Genomic DNA, 20,744 nt, shown 5'->3' on the forward strand with positions numbered 1-20,744 from the left:
TATCCACCTTGTAGTGATACGGTCTTTTCAATTTAACTCTGATCTATCGACTCATGGAACAGACTCATCTAAAGCTGCATGTCTCCCATGTCGGGTTCAACCACAAAACGCATTTATTTTCTTTTTATCATAAAAGTAGGTCAGTAAAATTCCCAATAATATTAAAGATATTATTAGAAATGCATAAAATCGCTTCTGTCAATCTGTCAATATATAATTAGCGTTAACACATTGATGTCATTTTTTATTTGCTATTATACTGAAACTTAATTGACATTGTCTATACATTATCAAAATGTTTAGAGTATATTTGAATTGATAAACTATGTTGGTTTCATAGAGATTATTTTACTGATGACCTCAAATCGTTTCGTGTAAATCTACAGAATGCGATGTATAGTTACTAGTAATATCATTTAAAAGTACCCGAATTCGGTCGAAAATTAGTGAGACACACAACCTTATCAATGTGTCATGCTAGTACTTGATTTGAGGTGTCAAGGGAAGTAACTCGTTCGTATCACAAACAAAGTATCTCAAAAACCTAAAACCCGCATGGTCTATATTTATACTGAAAACATGCATAGTCTATATTTATACTAAAAACCTGCATGGTCTTTATTTATACTGAAAACCTGCATGGTCTTTATTTATACTGAAAACATGCATGGTCTATATTTATGTTTACACTTTAAATCTTCATGGTATATGTTCATGTTTATACTTAGCAATCTATATTTAGTCTATATTTATACTGCAAACATGCATGGTCTATATTTATGTTTACACTTTAAATCTTCATGGTATATGTTCATGTTTATACTTAGCAATCATGTGAACTTCTCTGAACACACAAGTCTCCTGAGATTAAATCAGGCTACAAAGGAGGTGGATAAAGTGAAATAAAAGAATATGACTTAAGCACTCCATGCATTTTACTCTTTATTTTAAAATGGAAATCCCACAAGTGTGTTATACTTAATTAAAAAACCATTGAAGAAATCAAATATATACAAACACCGTTTATGTATATGAAAAAAACATGATTAATATACTAGCTGATACATTATAGCAATATCCTCTAATCGGATAACTAAAAATTTCTAAACTTAATATGCAAGAAGTTTACAAATGCGAATAGGTACTTAGTCAGACCAACATTTTTCCCTATATACACGTCAAAACTTTTGTTTTGATGAGAATCGATCCTTACTTCAGATGACACTGCCATGATCCGTATCTTGTGGAAAAGTGTATTGTCAATAATTACCAAACTGGACAAAATGTCAAAACTTTGTCTTTCTTTGTGTGACAAATATTTACACTAAATAATTTCAGCATCCAACAGTAAGACGCCCCAATGACAATATGTATTTAAAATATTATGCGACTTTAAGTTTCTTTAAGACGATTTCATCAAATGATTTGCTCGGTGTATTGAATGACTTTAAAATGAAATTTGAAACCAAAATTTATATTGTAAGCAAAGAAAAACTATATTTGTTAAAGCTATACAACAACATGATTTCAGTGATTTCATATCTTATACACATAAGTACACATCAAAATCATATCTGTGTGTTCAACGTAAGTAGATATATAAAGTATGTTGTTTAACAACAGTATAACAATTAAACTATATGTCAATATTAACAGCGCTTCAATTCAAAGAAAACTAATATATCTCCACATATGTACAAAATATACAATTTTGTTTCATGCTTAATGCAGACAGAATTTCTGAAATAACTAGTTAAAGTGTACATAATCTTAGGCTTTAGGCTTTCCTGAAATATGTTTAGCACTTTGTTTAAAATGTTTACAAAATTATTACTTTCTGCTTCCTAGAATACGATGCTATATTCTTCCGCATTTTTCATTTATTTTAATAAATTGATCAAGAAAACATATTCTATTCTACTTTGTTCATTAGCATTTCACTTCACCCAACAAAATGTTCCAGTTTATCACCTGCTATTTGAATACTCAAAAACTAATCCTCTATTTGCGATTGACCTTAACTCTCAATTTCGAAAATATGGCATGTAATCTTAAGCATACAACTTCAGCAACAACCGGTAATAATAATAATAATACTATCCAAATTTGACTAGAAAATAAATGACGTCAGGATCTTGCATCTGTGACAACGAACTAGCGTTCTTTTATAATACTGACAGAGAAAAATGAATTGAAGACAAGATAATCCTTAATTGTGTAAATAGAGATATTTATATATGTTGTCATGCTAAACTTTATTAGGTAACATCTAGACTTCCCCCGCCCCCTCTCTCCAGTAACACAACAATATACTACATTATGAAAAAAATGAGAGGAAATCTTTAAGTATACGTTTGATTTCCGTTTTTTTGCACAAATTCTCGAACGTGTACAAAAAAAATTATCACACCCATCGCGATGATGTCGGACACCTAACTTTACATTTATGAAAATGCATTTATGAATATACATACAAGGTATGAGAATATACTTGACGAAATCATTCTAAAATGTGTTATTACATATTCCAGTGGACATTTGTGAATACTGAAAATAACGTTACACTGTCTTTTCTTAGGAATGAAGTCATTATTGTGTGTTTGTTCCTCGAAAACCATTCACTGTTCATAGTTCATAATTTCCCAACTTTCTTCAAGGCATCTTCAAGAAGGTTCAAATCACCTGTAATATATACATTGAGCACGTGGTCAGAATTCACTAAAATGACTAACACCTAATCCTATCACCTCATTAAAGCATTACCTCATTAAATAACAACATACTCATTTATTGAAATAACTAGTTAACTTGACCCATAAAACACGCGATAATTTGGTTTTATAAATTTTGTTTTCACGTAATACCAATGGTAGTGAATAAAGTATTTCTAACAATTCACCGTTTATCAAAAGCTGCAATATTTACCGAATGATAAAACTTCAAGTGACGGATTATTCGAGGAGACAAAGAAGTGAACATTTGTACTTCGAAAACTCTGACATTTTGTCCCGGGACTTTGAATACAGGTTATCTTACAATTTATCGCGACACAACTATTCAAACAGTTACTTTATCAGATCGGGTTCATGTCAAGGATTTTGTTCCAATTCTTTGACCCATAACGATAAACAGTATTTTTAACTACACTGAATAACGTATCCTACATCTAGAACAAATCAATTTAACGGTCAATAAATAGTTACATTACAAAAATTCTTACATGACGGCCTATAAGTAGTGGAAACAAGCATCGTTATATCCTTGCCATATTATAGAAAAACTAGACAAAGTGGAGTTAATATAATAAAAGAATAATACAGGTTTATGCACAAAATATCAAATATATTTGTTGAAATACTTTTTAAACATTTAATGACAGGTATTTAAGATGACAAAAATAAATACAGAGTTTGCGATAAGTACACTCATATAACTGAATATGCTGGAAACAACCAAAACGTAAGTTAATCGTGACCGTCTTTATCAGTGAAAATGGATGAACAGATACACAAATAAATAGCATTAACAAAAAAGAAATTATGGACTTTTGGCTTTTGTTGTATCGAAGGATTATTGTACTACTATACCTTTGATTGACCGCGTCAAGTTGAGCAGTTGGTTTTTGTTATCAATGACCTCTACAGTCTGAGTGTAAGGATTGTATCGCACACTGAATGGTCGTGGGATCGTGTCCGCGTATGCTCTGGAAACAAGTCACATGGTTTATTTTAAAGATTTCTCACTAGTTCATATTTTGTGGTAGCTTAGCATTGATTAATCATGATTAATCAAACATGAAGGGGAAACCTGTGATAAAAATACCTAGCTCAAAGTTTAATAATGACGAAGAAAACTTTTGTACAAACAATCCAAAGGTTCTAATTATACATATTACCATTTTTCCATTAATTATGTCATGACATCGCTTGATTTTACATTATAGAAACATTGCCTATAATCTAACCATGTTTAGTACTAGATCGCTCCAGTGATCTTTGTATATTTATGAAACATGTATACGACAAGAAAGGCATATGTATAAATTGTTGAATAGATAGTTTAATGTTTAAGAACAGACATTAATAAGTTATTTCATTCAGAACGTAATGAAACGTCATAAAGGACAATCGAGACGGAAATGACAAGATTGTACAAACAATTAATCGAAGTTATTCATAATGCTGTGTCGTCCTTCTATGACTCGTCAGTGCTGCCTACTTGTTAAACTTAGGAGGCGACTGAGAAAAATCCAAAGTAATTGAAAGAAATGTCAAAAATTGCAGATGGGAAGATTCCTTAGTCCAATATTTGAATAAGATTCATAAACCACCAGATAAATATAATTCTATCTGATGATTTCAGAAAAACATGTCAAGTAAATGTGTATATTCTGAAATGTTACTTCAAATTAAACAAAACTAGGAAATAAACACTGACCTCATCTTTTCTTTAGCGTTCTCAAAGCTGTCAGCAATGAAGTACACGGGCTGGAACTCGGTAATTGGATATTTTTGTTCCGCAGTCTTGGAAGGTTCGAACTCCTTCAGATCCGGTTTGTCCGATAGGCAATACTATTTAATAAAGGGTCTGGTTCAAAAACGGTACACTCGTCGAGATATACAATCACACAATCACACATTTGGGTAACCGAACATTCAACATAAAAAAGTTACGTTTTCTTCAACATTGGAGTTGATTACATGCGCGTTATAAAGATGGTATATATTAGACAGGAGAGATAGGTCATATTAATTTTGATTAATTCTGCCATGTACTTACACAAAAATGATCTTGTTATTTCAAAATTCCTTTTAATCTTAATTTTTAATTACTATATCTACCACGATCTCCCAGTGCTCCAAGCCCTGGTGCTGACCGTAGTAATAGAATTAACATTTTCAAACGTGAAGTGGAATTTCATAACTTAGAGTATTGAATTAATAGCAATACCTTTAACAACCACTTACTTGAAGTTCACCGAATGATGACAGAAGTCCAGCTCCGAACGCCCTAAGATCTCCCTCCTGGCGACACAGTCCGAATTCTACCGTAAACCAGTAGCACTGTTAAAATATAAATATCCTGTTTAATTCAAGGTTTTATCAATGTGTAAGCCATGTCCTGCTTCAAATACAGATAAAAAAAGGAATATCGTGAATATGATGCTGTCAATACCACAAGGTCAATTAAAACCAAATCATTAATTACTACAATCATTGCTAAACTCATTAGAATCACTTTAAATCAAGGAGACTATTACATCAAAATATTGAAATATTACAAATAATGCCCAGTGCATTTTTCAAAATGCCAAAATTCTGAGATAATCACTACAGTAAATGAAATATAAACATGTATTTTCAAAATAATGTCAATCTACGTATTACGGAAATCAATACAATATCGTTGAAGCATTCTACCGTTGCAAGTTTCTGGATGTACTCGTCAGGGGCCCCAAGGCTGGCCAGACCAATCTCTTGTGAGAACCGAGCGAATGAAGGATCTGCTAGGAGAGGCACGTGGCCAATCAGCTCGTGACACACATCACTGAAGCAACAAAAAAGGGCGATATAAGAATTCGTTACAATTTTTTTAAACAAAGTAGACGAATTTACTACACCTGTTTAAAGCCAGGTAATGTTCATTGTTAAAGTATCCTGTTGATGATTTACTTAGGAATATCAATAAATATTCCACCCAGTGATGTGAAAATTCAGGATACATAGATTAACTCGTAATATTAGGTAACTAGCTGATTTCAGAATTGAATAAAATTGATCAAAAATCGACGTATTTTTCAGATAAGGAATGTGTAGAAGAAATACTTAACAACTATGATGATTTTCGAAAATATTTCACAAGTCATATACTACTGTAACGTGTTACCTAATCAAACCGGTTACCGACGAGGTTGTCTTGTTCCGGTCAACGAATAAATGGCTGACAAGACACCATTGTATGATATCTGTATGAAGAAAGTGTCTTTCAAGTAACTTACGGCTCTGGTGTGTACATAGGTTTTGAGCTATGACGAATATATTGTGTTGCATGGAATACACGGAATGCCAGTCCAGCCAGGAAGTCACGTGATGATAACAGACCAGCGACGGGCCTTATGCTGAAGCCGGAACAGTCTGAAGTAGAAGACATTTCCATATATTCGACGAAAACTTATTTGTTATACCATTATATACCTACCCTTGGACGTAATGTCTTCCAGATTTTAAAAGAATCAAAACGAAACCGTTGTAAGGAGACAATCAACTAAGATAATTCTCATAAAAAATCTGAGATTGATAATTTGGGCATAGCTCATTTTGGCATTTTTGCTAAGCACTTATAAGTTGATCAAACCAGTTAGCGTCTGGATAGTAAGGGTAATATTAGTTTTCACATCAGAATGTCAAGAAAACTGACTTTTGCCAATTTTAACTTAATTGTTGCTTTATTACAAATGAAACTAAAGTGGTATCAAATGTTTTGTAGATTATTGCAACCTTTTAGAAATTTAGAAATGTCTTCGAGCTGTGGGATATTGTCCCGTCTATAGCCACAGTTCTCTTCCAGGAGTGGGAATATATGGTTAAACTCCCGACAGGCGTGTGTAGGGTAAAGTGCTGTCAACTTGTCATACATTGTCGACCTAGAACATGTGGTACAAAACATTAACTAAGCTATAAAAGGCGGCTTAAGCGGTAAGTAAACATCAAATAAATACATGGAAAGGTACATACATAGATAACTCTATTTATTAAAACAGATTTAAGCAAAGTTTCCAAAATAGATCATATCTGTACTTAACACGATATTTGCAGTTCACAACTGGTAGATCAATACTTCCCAATATTCACCTGCATTGATGTAAAACAGGTAAAATTAAATTATACAGTATTACACTCGAATTGACAGCATGAAATATCAGAGGAATACAAAAATCTAGCTTTTTGAACTTTACTTCAAAAGTGAAATCTCTTTAATATTCACTGCTGTTGTAATATTCAAACGCTTTCTGCTATATATTCTGATTTCTTAAAGAGCTTGATAAAAGTGTTTTGATTGCCTTTTGTCTAATAGAACGAAGTACATATTGCGGCGGATTCAAGTTATATGATATGCCAAGCAACATAAGTTGTACAGATCGATGTGGCTAAGCAACATGTGTTTACAATCCGTCCTCATTCGATAATTCGTATCAAAATCCATTGAATGTTGCCAATAATACATATATACTATACTGTAAATATTCAAATAATCAAAACTGTCCTGAAGATTATGGAATACACCAAAAGATTTTACAACAATTGTTTAACATTTAAACATTATATTGTTGCGGCTTTTTTCTAGTAATAAACAAAAAAAAAACTTTGCATGCAAATAATGCCCGCTTGTACAATATGATACGTTCACGAAATGTGCAGTTTAATGCGTATATTTACATTCCCTGTGCAGGCTGCTTTCTTTTGTCAACTAAAGCCGGATTCGAACTAAAATGAATTGTTCCTAAACCACAGTGTAGAAAAGCAAATAGTCTTAACGGTAAACCGCTGCCGTTGCTACGCACACAATAATAACGCCATAAAGATCACGTGCTGGGTGTCGTTTATGATACCTTAAATCACCTTTTATTAGATTGTATTATTGCCGTGCAAATAACAATATTTTATGTACGAGGCATTTACAACTGGATTCAAACTTTTTGCGGAAAAACACACATGCGCGATATTTAAAAACTGAAATCTCTCACCAGGTTTGGATTTCCTCTGGTGTGTAGGTCACTCGTGGTATCTCTTCTCCACTGAAAAATAAACGCGAGTAAGAGATCTTGATTAACACGTCAGTCTTAGAAACGATTGTCCTGTATACAATATAATAAACGTATAAAGATACTATGTACATTGTATGTAAAAAGGATTAAATGTTTGCTATATTTCAGATTTGATTGAGTGGGGCTATTGTATGTTGTATACAAATTTATGACAATGATGTTTTCAGATAGGTTTTGCACATAATTATACAACTATAGTACATACTGTTTGTAATGGAAGGCTATGTCAGCAAATTCTTTCCTCCTCGCTCTGTAAACACTGTCAGTAAATCCCTGCAAAATACATCTTTTCCATATCATTCAAATTGAGCGTACAGTTGATACAACTCATATTTCTCATTTCTCAACTCGTAAAGGACAAAGCACCAAACGTAAAAATATCATGGTAATATATTAGTTGCAATGATCTAGCTGTACAGTGAGTCTGTAAAGGCAGAGGTTCCCGGGCATTGCATTATAGTCTTCTGATACCTACCGGATGATCCGAGTCAAGCTCCGAACCATAACTAAGGATCTGGTTTGCAAATCGATCAAGCTCGCTGATCTTTCTTGGAAACCAAGGAACTTAAAAAAATTAAAAAGAAGTGTTAGACATTCATAAAGGCTAAAGTTATTTTTAGCTGTTTGCAATCCTCTCCCTCTCCTTTTTTTCATGAAAGACAATACATCATAAAGATGTAAGTATTGTTAAAACTCTCTGGGCGGAAAATTCCTGAACCCTTGGAACTATTTTCGTACTACATTTTGTACTTGCATTACCTCCATCTTTTGATCACCGCGTACGTTAAATGTTTCAATGTATCCTTTAATTTGATGTCCCCATAATTTGAAACTTTATATGTATTTTACAGATTAATTTTCAATTAGATTGTAATACCAATAATAAGGAAAGCGTGCGGAATAATACATAAGAAGAGGATTTAATACAAATTCTAGCTGCTTTTCTATTCCACTTTTCATATTTCATATATCATGATTGTGTAGCGTAAAGATTGTAAATCACTATTTATTACACAAGATAATGTATACATTGAGGATGATTTTAACTACACAAACATGTATACATTGGTGATCGGGAACATTTGTTGTGGTTTTATAACGATAATCTAACCAACAAGCTATATACTATATCGCAAATTAGCAAACTTTCTCGAATATTAAAATGACCATTTTTTAATTTATTTTTATACCAGTAATTTGAAGATACAGAAAAAACAAAAACGTTTTATCGCATTCTTGCTGACCATTAAGAATGCTGTATTAAATAATTTACACTCGTGAAAATTTTGAAATACAAGTTCACCTAAACCACAGACAAATACTAAACAGCGTTTGTTATTGTCTGTCAGTCAAGCCAATTTTGGGATTTCGACTACAGAACAAAACAAGCCAAATATAGTGTACACTTCAGTGACACAGAAATGATACCGTGTGGCTGTGCATACATTACAACACATCTACGTCAATACAAAATGTATTTTACTTTTATTTATTAAATGTATTAAAACTTAATTTTTGACGCCACGTCATTAGTTTTGTGTTAGACAATAATAATCAATGACACAAATCTATACCACCAGTCCGATTATCCATGAATGACTTTAGTATGCCTTCTTCAAACAGTGTGTTATTTTCGCAAACAATTTGGACTTACAACTTGACTCGGAAAACAAAGAAACCCTCAACGTTCCTAGACAATCGACAGAAACAACAACAGCTAAATTTACATCCCGTTATTGTATCGTAAACTTCCAATGTTACAAAACTGACGCTACCTGATCCTGGTCCTTCATCAGTGCCGTCTCGTGTTAAAATTTTCAACGTTGTAGTACGCATTCGCAGTTCATCCACCATGGTCCTAAACGTTGCTTGTTGGTGAGAATCGCAATTGACAAAGAAGTCATAACTATCATTACCTCTCTTCGACGGACGAGACTCTATGTGGGACAAGTTCACCTTGTGTTTCTGCAATACCGGAATTACTCAATCGTTATATTCACGAATTTAAAGAAGAATATAGAGTTATACATCACTCCGTTATCAATGACGATAAGTTTAATGTGTTTTGCACTATTGCAATTATTAGCCAAAGTTCGATTTCTTCATCAAGAAACTGATACACTGAGTCATAATGGCGTCCTAAATATTTTTACCTTACGTTAACAATAGCACAATATCTATTCTAAATACAATTCTAAATACCCCCTGATAACAAGGTATGACCTTTACCTAGAACTTACCTTGAAAACTTTGAGACAGCCAGCCAGTGCCCCGACCTCCTCTTTCGTAGAGAATAGGAGACTGATGGCGTTTTTATCGTGTTCCTCCTCAATGTAACCATGATATGTCTTCAGGTCACCATCTTCCTACAGTTTAAAAACAGATCATAAAGACAGTAATTTTTACTACATAACAGAAAGAGAATATTGAACTTTTTACAAAGAAACATTAGCTTAATGTTTCGGAAACAATGGGCTATGACTAAGTCTTGGTAAATCAGGGAAAATGTGGATCCTTACATGATATTGAGTTTTGTATAGTCATAGTAACCCGGGAAAGAGATGGCATCATAAACAATAAAATAAAGACAGATGTAACATACCACGCTGTCAACATTTCTCAAACCATTTACTTATGATGGCGAAGGTGTCTCTAATGTTGTAAAATGTCAAAATGTCGACATTTCCTCATAATATTTCACAAACCATGCATGTGAAATTAATATATTCTGTCCTTACTACATTCCCTTCCGCCAGTCTCCTTGTCTCTCCGCTTACTAATAACCTTGAGAATGATTTTTCCCCAGTCAATATACTGCTACAAGCTACACTACAGGTGAACCAGCGAGTTGTAACGTGTGTTTTGTATATCATAGTTTGTGTTAAATGTCCTTTTCAGAGCTGTTGTTACGGTGATTAAATATTACAGCACGTATGACTACTTGATTTCAATATGCATGCTTCAGAACCATGACACTCAAAATGGAAAGAAATTTTGGAGTGTTCCTTTATAAATGGACAAAACAACAACCTATTGACGTAAGATAGAGATAAAATATCGAAATGATCAAAGTTGAAACCATAAAAACTTTCTATAAAATATATCGAACTTAAACTATCTTCATAATTATATAAATATATACTATCAAAGGTGTCATGCTTTAGAAAATAAATTTCCCGTAATTGGAATAGAGCTACACGCCTTTCATCTTCATTGGTAAAGTGTGACCTATAACAAGGAAGACACCCAACAAAACTGTAAGCTTCCCCCGTCTTTACGTGACAGCAAACTGCATCAGCACATTTTTATCGTGGAGCAGATAAAACATATAAACGGGAGTTCACGGTCAGGTCGACTTAACTGAAAGTCGATAACACTTTGGTACACCCGGTGTGTTTACCAAGCACTGTCGTATATTACAACTTCATCTTCGATTTCTTGCATATGTAAATATAATGCTGAAGAATAAGATTTTTCAAGCATTAACCGTGCTTACACAAACTATAACACGCCGTTTGATCAATATAATTGCATTTTAATGCTTTCCTCTCAGTACTTAAAATTGCATCGATTCTTTGAGCTAATTATACATGATAACATGTAGCAGGGTTTAACAAGCCATCAGTACAAAACACTATAACCAAATCATGCATTATATTAACGTTATGACTCTCTCTTGCGTTGTTGGCTAATACATGTGACGTAAATGTATTAAAGTATTCATAATGGAAAAATGAAATTTCAATCCTCGTCATTATTATTCTGTACAAAGCACGTTAAATGCAGACTGGATATTTCATCTTATCCTTGATGAGGTCGTTTATAAACTGCATGTCTACAGTACATCCTACGTCACGTATCATTCCGTTATCTAACTGGCGTGTTCGCATGAATTTAGCATTGCATTATAGTACATTGGTTTGCCCTTATCTCATACTCCATAAGTTAGTTTGTGACACATGAAACAATTACCCACGTCATATTGTTCACGTTTCAAGCTTTTACATTGTTCCCGGGTTGTTCTTTCCGTTTGCTGATTTTTTTTTTTTAAGTTTCTAAAACAATATAACTGGCATTTTTCATTCTTCTCACAAAAATATATGCTTTAAATACATATATTTCTCTTGTAATATTTTAGAAAGAATTGGCAATGATGAATCGTTTCGATATATTCAAAGTCTATGGCTCAATAGATCACATGAAAATGTGGTGTAACATCACGACCATGCACAAAAATGCGAAATACACCACCGTGACTTCCGAAGTTCTAGATAACAGCGGGAACATGAGCGTGATAAATTGATTGTGACATACAGGTAAATATTTGCATACCAGACGTGCACAGGCCTATTATTATATGAAGAAAAAAAGGACATCCGTCGGGGATGTTATAGTGCATTGAATGTGTTCCGAAATGGTCATTAAAAAGTAAGAACCGTTTATTTGTCAAAAAAGAAAAAAAATGCAAATGTGAATTTGGCTGGTTTACCTAAAACTAACTCCTGATATGTAAATTAATAGATGATGAACTACTTGGGTCACTAAGGCAAGGCTAACATGTCCATTCCAACTGACAGGTGACAGATGTAGCTATAGGCTAGAGGCCACTCGACCAACACAAGTTTACCGCATTAAAGTGGCGTATTTCATCATAAAATGGGACACGATTTTATAGTATATACAAGACGTTCGTGGAATAGAGAGTGTTGTATTCTAGACACTCATTTACATTAAGCAGGTGATAATGTTAAAATCTAACACAATTTTATACAAGAACATTTATGACTTGGTTATTAACACAGGGTATTTATACAGTTATCTTCTGGGTTGCAGGAAGTTTGACATGTATAGGCATTCTATATTGAACTTTTCGCAGCGAAGAATCGTGTGGGTTTAAAACATCTGTAACTATTTTGCCAGGTATTTGTTTATTTCTAGTTATGACATTTTAGTATTTACAACTGAATGTACCATTGGTTATGAAAGCCCATGGGTCGTGTGGGAACGTGATTAATTGAAATATCAAGCCATTTTGGGTTAAGCTTGCCAAAGGGGATTACACGAGATTATCGTTTGTCAGTAAATGCCATATAAAACGAGCAATTGATCTATATTGAGGTTATATTCCAATATTGCATGTACTATGCAATAGCCAGCTTCCTTGGTAAAAGTCTATAACAGGAGATGGTTATTTTAGCAAGCATTTTTGCACTAAAAATATAACAGACAATAAGATTAGCATAAATCGATATGTGGCTATATTTGCCAGTCTGTGTTTAAACACACGACACAACAATACACATGCACAGTTGTTTTTCAACATAGAATACACACTGTAAAATTTATTTGACGCCGAACAACTTTACTAGCCAGCTAATTGTTGGCATGTTTCCAAAAACAGTGACGCGCTGATATCGGAGTGGTGATTAGTGTTTTTCGCTTTACAAAACAAATTCGATATGTAGTTAACATAATTTATATATGATTATCTCTATATTTCAGTGATACACACTTACGGTATTGCCATTGTCGACTTTTGCCCGTTTTGCTGGACTAATCTCCGCATCCATGTTGTCCTGTCAAAACAACGAATGTCTGTTTACAGTAGCAGTCTACACAATATGACCTCCACATGCACACCTACAGAAAGAACGTTTTCATTGGCCAATACAAACACACCTCCCGACCACTACTATAGCCCGTTTCAATAATGTCTTCCTATTTGATAAAAGAAATTATATTAATTATACATAAGATATTTCTTACAATTAAGGATATATATGAGTATCCTTTTTATATACAAGTTCTTTCATATAGTGTATAAATTTATCATATGTCTTATCAGAGACGTTATATATGTCTCTGATCTTATACAAGACTAGATTTTCCATGTGTATCAAAATGATACTTGTTTACCTTGCCTTGAGAGTATATACGCTGTTAAACTTGTACACAATGAGTTTGTTATTTCTGTTGCAATAAATTAAATAAAACAAAATATACCACCTGTCATCATTAAGACAGCCGTGAAAATGAAACCACTATGCATAAGGTTAATCAAATGGGAATCATTTACGATCTGATTACGTTTTTGCGAGAACGAATGTATTGTACATTCAAGGGTTCTAGTTTGTTTGTTTTTTCCCAATGTGTACAAGTCTACTTAATGTAAAGGTTTTACACCGTACTAATATCATTGCAAAATATTAAAAACATTATATGTTATAGACTTTTGGAGAAATTATCCGTTCCACAAAATCCCAGCCAAATACAGTTGTGACCAATGTGATTTAATGGCTCAAAAGGTATATTTTCTTAGCATTTATGAACATATACGATAAACCAAATAACATAATATAGATATATATATATATAAGATGGAACTAAATTTTGATCTTTTAATCGTAATGTTGAATATAAAGTTATCTGAGCTTTATATTTTTTAACAGAGGTTTATCTCGATAATGGAATAGAGGTAAGTTTTCTTTAGTACAAATTTCAAACCTTTCTGTCTGCGCGTACATTACCCATGGAACTGTATACATTATATGTAATTTATATTACCATCGCCTACCGTGTCAATTTCTGTCTGAACCTCATAGTGTCGAAATTGATATAGTTACAGAGGGGATTCTCGACGTAGGCTTTGTATTCGCTCTGCCAATACATGTATTTTCGTTATAATGTTATTCCCAAGAATTTTATAAACTCGTTCACAGCCATTAATTCTTGAACGAGGTTAGCTGTCTGACATCCACCAAAATCAAGAATCGAAGTTTGTATTCTGTCAACTTCGCTTTTTTCCCCAACAGTCATGCAATTTATACACTTTTTAACTGTCAACAAGCCATTATGGAGTTCCTGTCTCATCGGGTTAAAATTGATTACCGTTAGTATTGATTTATCAACGTCAACAACATTTAGAAGAAACAAGAGCTTTTGTTTAATTTTTTTTTTTTTTTTTTTTTTTTTTAATTTGTTAAATTATTCTAAATATCAAGCATATGAATCATTTTGAATAATTGCTATATGCGATACATGCATATTCGTGTCCTACCTTTTTTTAATTGGTCAATTCCAGCCATTGTGTGGACCTTAACTATTACCGTTAATAGAGTCTAGCAGATCTGTCATGATTCACTTTCCTACGAATGTTGGAGACTCAAAGATGATTCACGTAAAAAATAAATAAATAAATAGATAAATTGAAGTTATACTCAAATTAATCGATACGTCATTTCTTATTTCTTTATAAAATTGACGGAACAGTTTTGCTTTAGATGCGCTGAGAATTTCATGTGATACCAACTATGTATTTTAAAAACACACCAGCAGTTTCAGTTGAGGAAGACCTTATCAGAAGATGTTTAGGAATAGTTGTTCAGTACTTACATCGAATGAAACATCAATCCAGTTATACTTGGAACTGTTCGTGATGTCATCAAATGTCTGGTGACATACCCCAGGGCCTATTCTGATCCTCTCCCTCACCAGCTCACCTGAACTCGCCATACCTTGGCCAGTTTTTGAAACTCAGGCAGAAGTTATGTAAAATGTCTCGAACACAGAAAATCTTCTTTTTCAAAATTATGTACACATTTGTTCTTTTCCAGATTTTAAGCTCTACAGTTCCTTCACTCTGCAGAATATGAACATGTTCAAATCCAGATTTGTTTTGTTATCTGATGAAAACACAAAACTTGACCGGGATAAAATCTTGTAGTGTTATCGGTGAAGGTTGTGTCATGCCAGCATAAAGTGTAAACATATGACGACGCTGCGCAGAAAATTGTCACTTATGTATTGCCCACCCTGTGCATATAGTCTTAGAAATTATCCCTCATGACGTCATATTATTACATGCATCAAAAGTCAGGCTGACCTATTTTCCAGTGATCGCGACAAGGAAGCGTATAGTCCAGGTTGACTACCGCTTGGGATTAAATACAGAGCTGTAGCATTTTAAGTGAATTGAACCAAATAAACACCATAGTACCTGTCACTTTGTAATCAAGAAATCAATACAAAGAAAATGACACAATGGAGATATTGAAATACACTATAATTTTGACTAAATCAACATCAGTTAAATCACTGCCTATGCAGCAGAAATTGAACTGTGTAATTGATTTGTGATCGGATTCCCTATATACAAAACATTATAGGGGGAGAGTAGTGTTTGTATTAACACGTAAATCTGTTTAAATGGTTGGAAATATTACACATTTTAGCTATACTTACTCACTAATACAAACCTTGATATTGAAAAACAAACGCGTTGATGAAGTTGGAATCCAAGAAAAGAAAATTCACATCAGACCACACTATAGAATACACAACATCTGTTACACCTACTCTCTCAGCATTCAGTAACTGTAAGGACGTCAGTTATAGTAACTCTACCACGTGACTGTGTCCCTTTCAGTAACTGTAAAGACACCAGTTATACTTACTCTACCACGTGACTGTGTCCCCTTCAGTAACTAAAAGGACACCATTAATACTAACTCTACCACGTGACTGTGTCTCCCTTCAGTAACTGTAAGGATGTCAGTTATAGTAACTCTACCACGTGACTGTGTCCCCTTCAGTAACTGTAAGGATGTCAGTTATAGTAACTCTACCACGTGACTGTGTCCCCTTCAGTAACTGTAAGGATGTCAGTTATAGTAACTCTACCACGTGACTGTGTCCCCTTCAGTAACTGTAAGGACATCAGTTATACTTACTCTACCACGTGACTGTGTCCCCTTCAGTAACTGTAAGGACAACATTAATACTAACTCTCCCACGTGATTGTGTCTCCCTTCAGTAACTGTAAGGACAACATTAATACTAACTCTACCACGTGATTGTGTCCCCTTCAGTAACTGTAAGGACAACATTAATACTAACTCTACCACGTGACTGTGTCCCCTTCAATAACTGTAAGGGCAATATTATTACTAACTCTACCACGTGACTGTGTCCCCCTAAGTAACTGTAAGGACGTCAGTTATAGTAACTCTACCACGTGATTGTGTCCCCTTCAATAACTGTAAAGACATCAGTTATACTAACTCTACCACGTGACTGTGCCCCCTTCAGTAACTGTAAGGACATCAATTATTCTTACTCTACCACGTGACTGTGTCTCCCTTCAGTAACTAAAAGGACACCATTAATACTAACTCTACCACGTGACTGTGTCCCCCTCAGTAACTGTAAGGACATCAGTTATACTTACTCTACCACGTGACTGTGTCCCCGTCAGTAACTGTAAGGACGTCAGTTATACTTACTCTACCACGTGATTGTGTCCCCCTCAGTAACTGTAAGGACATCAGTTATACTTACTTTACCACGTGATTGTGTCCCCTTCAGTAACTGTAAGGACAACATTAATACTAACTCTACCACGTGACTGTGTCCCCCTCAGTAACTGCAGCTATACTTACTCTATCACGTGACTGTGTCCCCTTCAGTAACTGTAAGGACGTCAGTTATAGTAACTCTACCACGTGACTGTGTTCCCTTTAGTAACTGTAAGGACATCAGCTATACTTACTCTACCACGTGACTGTGTCCCCGTCAGTAACTGTAAAGACATCTGTTATAATAACTCTACCACGTGACTGTGTCCCCCTCAGTAACTGTAAGGACATCAGTAATACTTAATCTACCACGTGATTGTGTCTCCCTTCAGTAACTGTAAGGACGAGGAGAAATGTATGTAGGAGGCGACGGGTATCACAAGAGATGTATAGACAGGAGACGATGAGGATCACAAGAGATGTATAAACAGGAGACGACGAGGATAACAAGAGATGTATAAACAGGAGACGACGAGGATCACAAGAGATGTATAAACATGAGACGACGAGGATCACAAGAGATATATAAACAGGAGACGACGAGGATCACAAGAGATATATAAACAGTAGGCGACGAGGATCATGTAAGATATATAAACAGTAGGTGACGAGGATCACAAGAGATTTATAAACAGGAGACGACGAGGATCACAAGAGATATATAAACATGAGACGATGAGGATCACAAGAGATGTATAGACAGGAGACGACGAGGATAACAAGAGATGTATAAACAGGAGACGACGAGGATCACAAGAGATGTATAAACAGGAGACAATGAGGATAAGATGAGATGTATAAACAGGAGACGACGAGGATCACAAGAGATGTATAAACAGGAGACGACGAGGATCACAAGAGATGTATAAACAGGAGACGATGAGGGTCACAAGAGATGCATAAACAGGAGACGATGAGGATCACAAGAGATGCATAAACAGGAGACGACGAGGATCACAAGAGATGTATAAACAGGAGACGACGAGGATCACAAGAGATATATAAACAGTAGGCGATGCGGATCACAAGAGATATATAAACAGGAGACGATGAGGATCACAAGTGATGTATAAACAGGAGACAATGAGGGTAACAAGAGATATATAAACAGGAGACGACAAGGTTCACACGAGATATATAAACAGTAGGCGACGAGGATCATATGATATATGTTAATAGGAGTCGAGTTGTAAACAATGGTATAAACAGAAGGCGTCAAGAATCACAGAAGATATGTATATTAAACAGAAGGCGACGAAAAGCATATGATATATGTAAACAGGAAGTTACGACGACTAAGGATAAAATAGTAAAGACAGTAAGTTGTATACGAGAGATGGTCAATTGCATAACAGCATTTCCTTCGTCAGAGAAATGCAGTATTTACATGTGCAAATGTATTTGAAATGCCTGGTTGCACAAACCACAGGTATCAGCTACGTACGCTCAAACATTATAGTGTAACCGACTGGAAGGTACCCGCACGCCATTACCCGGTTATCACATTCTAGAATATGTTAGTGGGACAGGAGATCTGACGATATGAAGGTCGGCCTAGGATACCCTTTTCTGTCCATTGTTTTCAGTGTTGGTTTCACTATAATGGTGCCTTGCCCTGAACTGACGGAGTGCAGCTGTGATGAGACTAGCATTCACTGTCACAGTAGCGGTACAGTCAACACAAGACTCAACCAACAGTTTTTCGACGAATTGTATGCGTTTATCGGACCGACCACAACACATCTTACGGTCTCTGGTGGTAATATCACAAAGCTCAAGAGAAATATGTTTGGAAAATGTAAGGGCGACCCATCAAAACGTCTCCATTTAACAGACGTCGTTTTGAGAAACAACAACATTCGTACTATCCACAGGAAAGCGTTTTACTGCATCCCCTACCTTAAACACTTGGATCTATCGTTGAATAGTTGGTCTATGGATGAAGGAAATATTTTTGCAGTCTTTTCGAAAATCCCGAACCTTCAAAAGCTTATATTGACGAATTCAATAAAGAGGTCAGACTTTGGATATCTGTCTTCAGCTTTTCATGATACTCATATGGAAACATTGACCGAGCTCTACCTCGGAGAAAACAATATTTGGACATTTGCTTCAGATATGTCATCAACTGTATGCAAAGTTGCAACAAACTTGCAGATTTTAGACTTGCACTCAAACAATTTAGCCAAACTAGTGCTTGATCCTTGCTTTAGCAACATGTTAAACATGCAGCTCCTTAACTTGAGTGACAACAGTTTTAATCGTGTTACCTTAACGACGATTCGAATGTTTGATCAACTTCATGAAAGAAACGTTAATTTCACAGTGGATTTACGAGGGAATCAATGGGCTTGCGACTGTAATATTGTGGATTTCAAAAACTGGCTAATGAAGACCAATGTCAATGTCGTAGACAGGCAGAACATGACATGCCTCGATGGTCATCACTTTGGTAGAAACTTGTGGGATATATCTCCGAATGACTTGGTGTGTGTTGATTCCACAGTACAGACCAATACTGGGTTCATCGTCATAAGCATACTCTTTGCTGTAATCGGTATTGTCGTTGTCGTCGTCTGCAACATCACGGTTTTCAGATATCTAGGTAAACTCGGTAACACAAAACAATCACAGTTTTCTCTTTTGTTTGAAACGATGTCAGCAACAATTGCGATTGGTTTGGATAAAGATAAAGGACTGAAGTTTTCAACTCTAACCTGAAATACACGGAAGAGCAATACAAGACATTCAGTTCTCGTTTGATTATGAAACTGAACGTCTCTTTATTATGATCATTACTGTTTCACGTGTGTATACTGTGGATTGTATTCTTCATTTGTAAACATCTTTAGGAAGTGCCTTGCGTCGTAGCCTAGATGATATACAAAACGGAACGTGTTCGGCTACACTTTGTTGATAACAGCATGCCCACTAGTGTACATATAGCACGTAAATATGTAAAATTTATGTTAATATCAAAAGTCTAAATTGTGAATGCTAATATAAATTATCGTAACATTTTTGAACCACTGATAGACAGATTTAGACTTTAGAATTTAAAGAACAGGACATTCAACTCTCAAAATCCCTCAAATCCTGTAGTCTATATGCTTTTACTGCTAACTTCTGACTAGGATTCACTGTTTGTATCAATTTTGCCACGGATATACACACATTTCCTTGTTTACATTACCACTGTTGACAAATATATGTGTCATCATGTTAAAATATCTTTGTTGCAAAACAGTTTTATTTCTACGAAACTGACAAGCCGAAATCATTAAAATCTTATAAAATTGTACAATAATATCCTGTTTATATATTTTATAATAACAGCTGTGTTCTAACCACAAACGCGTATCCAGAGATGTACCTACATGTATAGTATTACTGAGTAAACATTGTAGCTGAATCATGATCGTTCGATAAAGATTTTCCAGTAATTTAAATTGATATGTTCGGGTTTCGTTATAGAACGACATATAGTGACTAAAATAGAATATTTCACCGTCAACCCGAAAAACAGGATCATATGAGAAATGTCCGCCTTCTGTCATGGTCAGTCA

General features: G+C 34.7%; 2 protein-coding genes across 2 annotated transcripts; one reads left to right on the forward strand and one right to left on the reverse strand.

Annotated features, from left to right (window-relative positions):
* Positions 1-1,001: 1,001 nt before the first annotated feature.
* LOC132549330 (phenylalanine-4-hydroxylase-like) lies at positions 1,002-15,273 on the reverse strand. Its single transcript, XM_060213256.1, has 14 exons — positions 15,218-15,273; positions 13,342-13,401; positions 10,066-10,191; positions 9,601-9,790; positions 8,301-8,389; positions 8,031-8,098; positions 7,745-7,795; positions 6,498-6,643; positions 5,999-6,134; positions 5,421-5,547; positions 4,968-5,063; positions 4,438-4,571; positions 3,588-3,703; positions 1,002-2,682 (listed from the first exon to the last, which is right to left on the reverse strand). The coding sequence occupies exons 2-14, from the start codon at positions 13,393-13,395 to the stop codon at positions 2,633-2,635; spliced, it is 1,383 nt and encodes a 460-aa protein (XP_060069239.1). The 5' UTR covers positions 13,396-13,401; positions 15,218-15,273; the 3' UTR covers positions 1,002-2,632.
* Positions 15,274-18,780: 3,507 nt separating this feature from the next.
* Positions 18,781-19,899, forward strand: LOC132549324 (trophoblast glycoprotein-like). Its single transcript, XM_060213247.1, has one exon. The coding sequence runs from the start codon at positions 18,781-18,783 to the stop codon at positions 19,897-19,899; it is 1,119 nt and encodes a 372-aa protein (XP_060069230.1).
* Positions 19,900-20,744: the final 845 nt, after the last annotated feature.

The sequence above is a fragment of the Ylistrum balloti genome, unplaced genomic scaffold (assembly GCF_031769215.1).
Source record: "Ylistrum balloti isolate Yb309-2 unplaced genomic scaffold, AGI_CSIRO_Ybal_v1 Utg370054, whole genome shotgun sequence".
Lineage (NCBI taxonomy): Eukaryota > Metazoa > Mollusca > Bivalvia > Pectinida > Pectinidae > Ylistrum > Ylistrum balloti.

What these genes read in the sequence shown, in the direction of transcription:
- LOC132549330 (XM_060213256.1), bottom strand. Translation starts at nt 13,395, where the DNA reads ATGGATGCGGAGATTAGTCCAGCAAAACGGGCAAAAGTCGACAATGGC. An exon ending in CCTATGTACACACCAGAGCC is followed by an intron (nt 5,548 to 5,998) that starts GTAAGTTACTTG and finishes TTGTTGCTTCAG; the next exon opens with TGATGTGTGTCACGAGCTGA. An exon ending in AACGCTAAAGAAAAGATGAG is followed by an intron (nt 3,704 to 4,437) that starts GTCAGTGTTTAT and finishes ACTTGTTTCCAG; the next exon opens with AGCATACGCGGACACGATCC.
- LOC132549324 (XM_060213247.1), top strand. Translation starts at nt 18,781, where the DNA reads ATGGTGCCTTGCCCTGAACTGACGGAGTGCAGCTGTGATGAGACTAGC.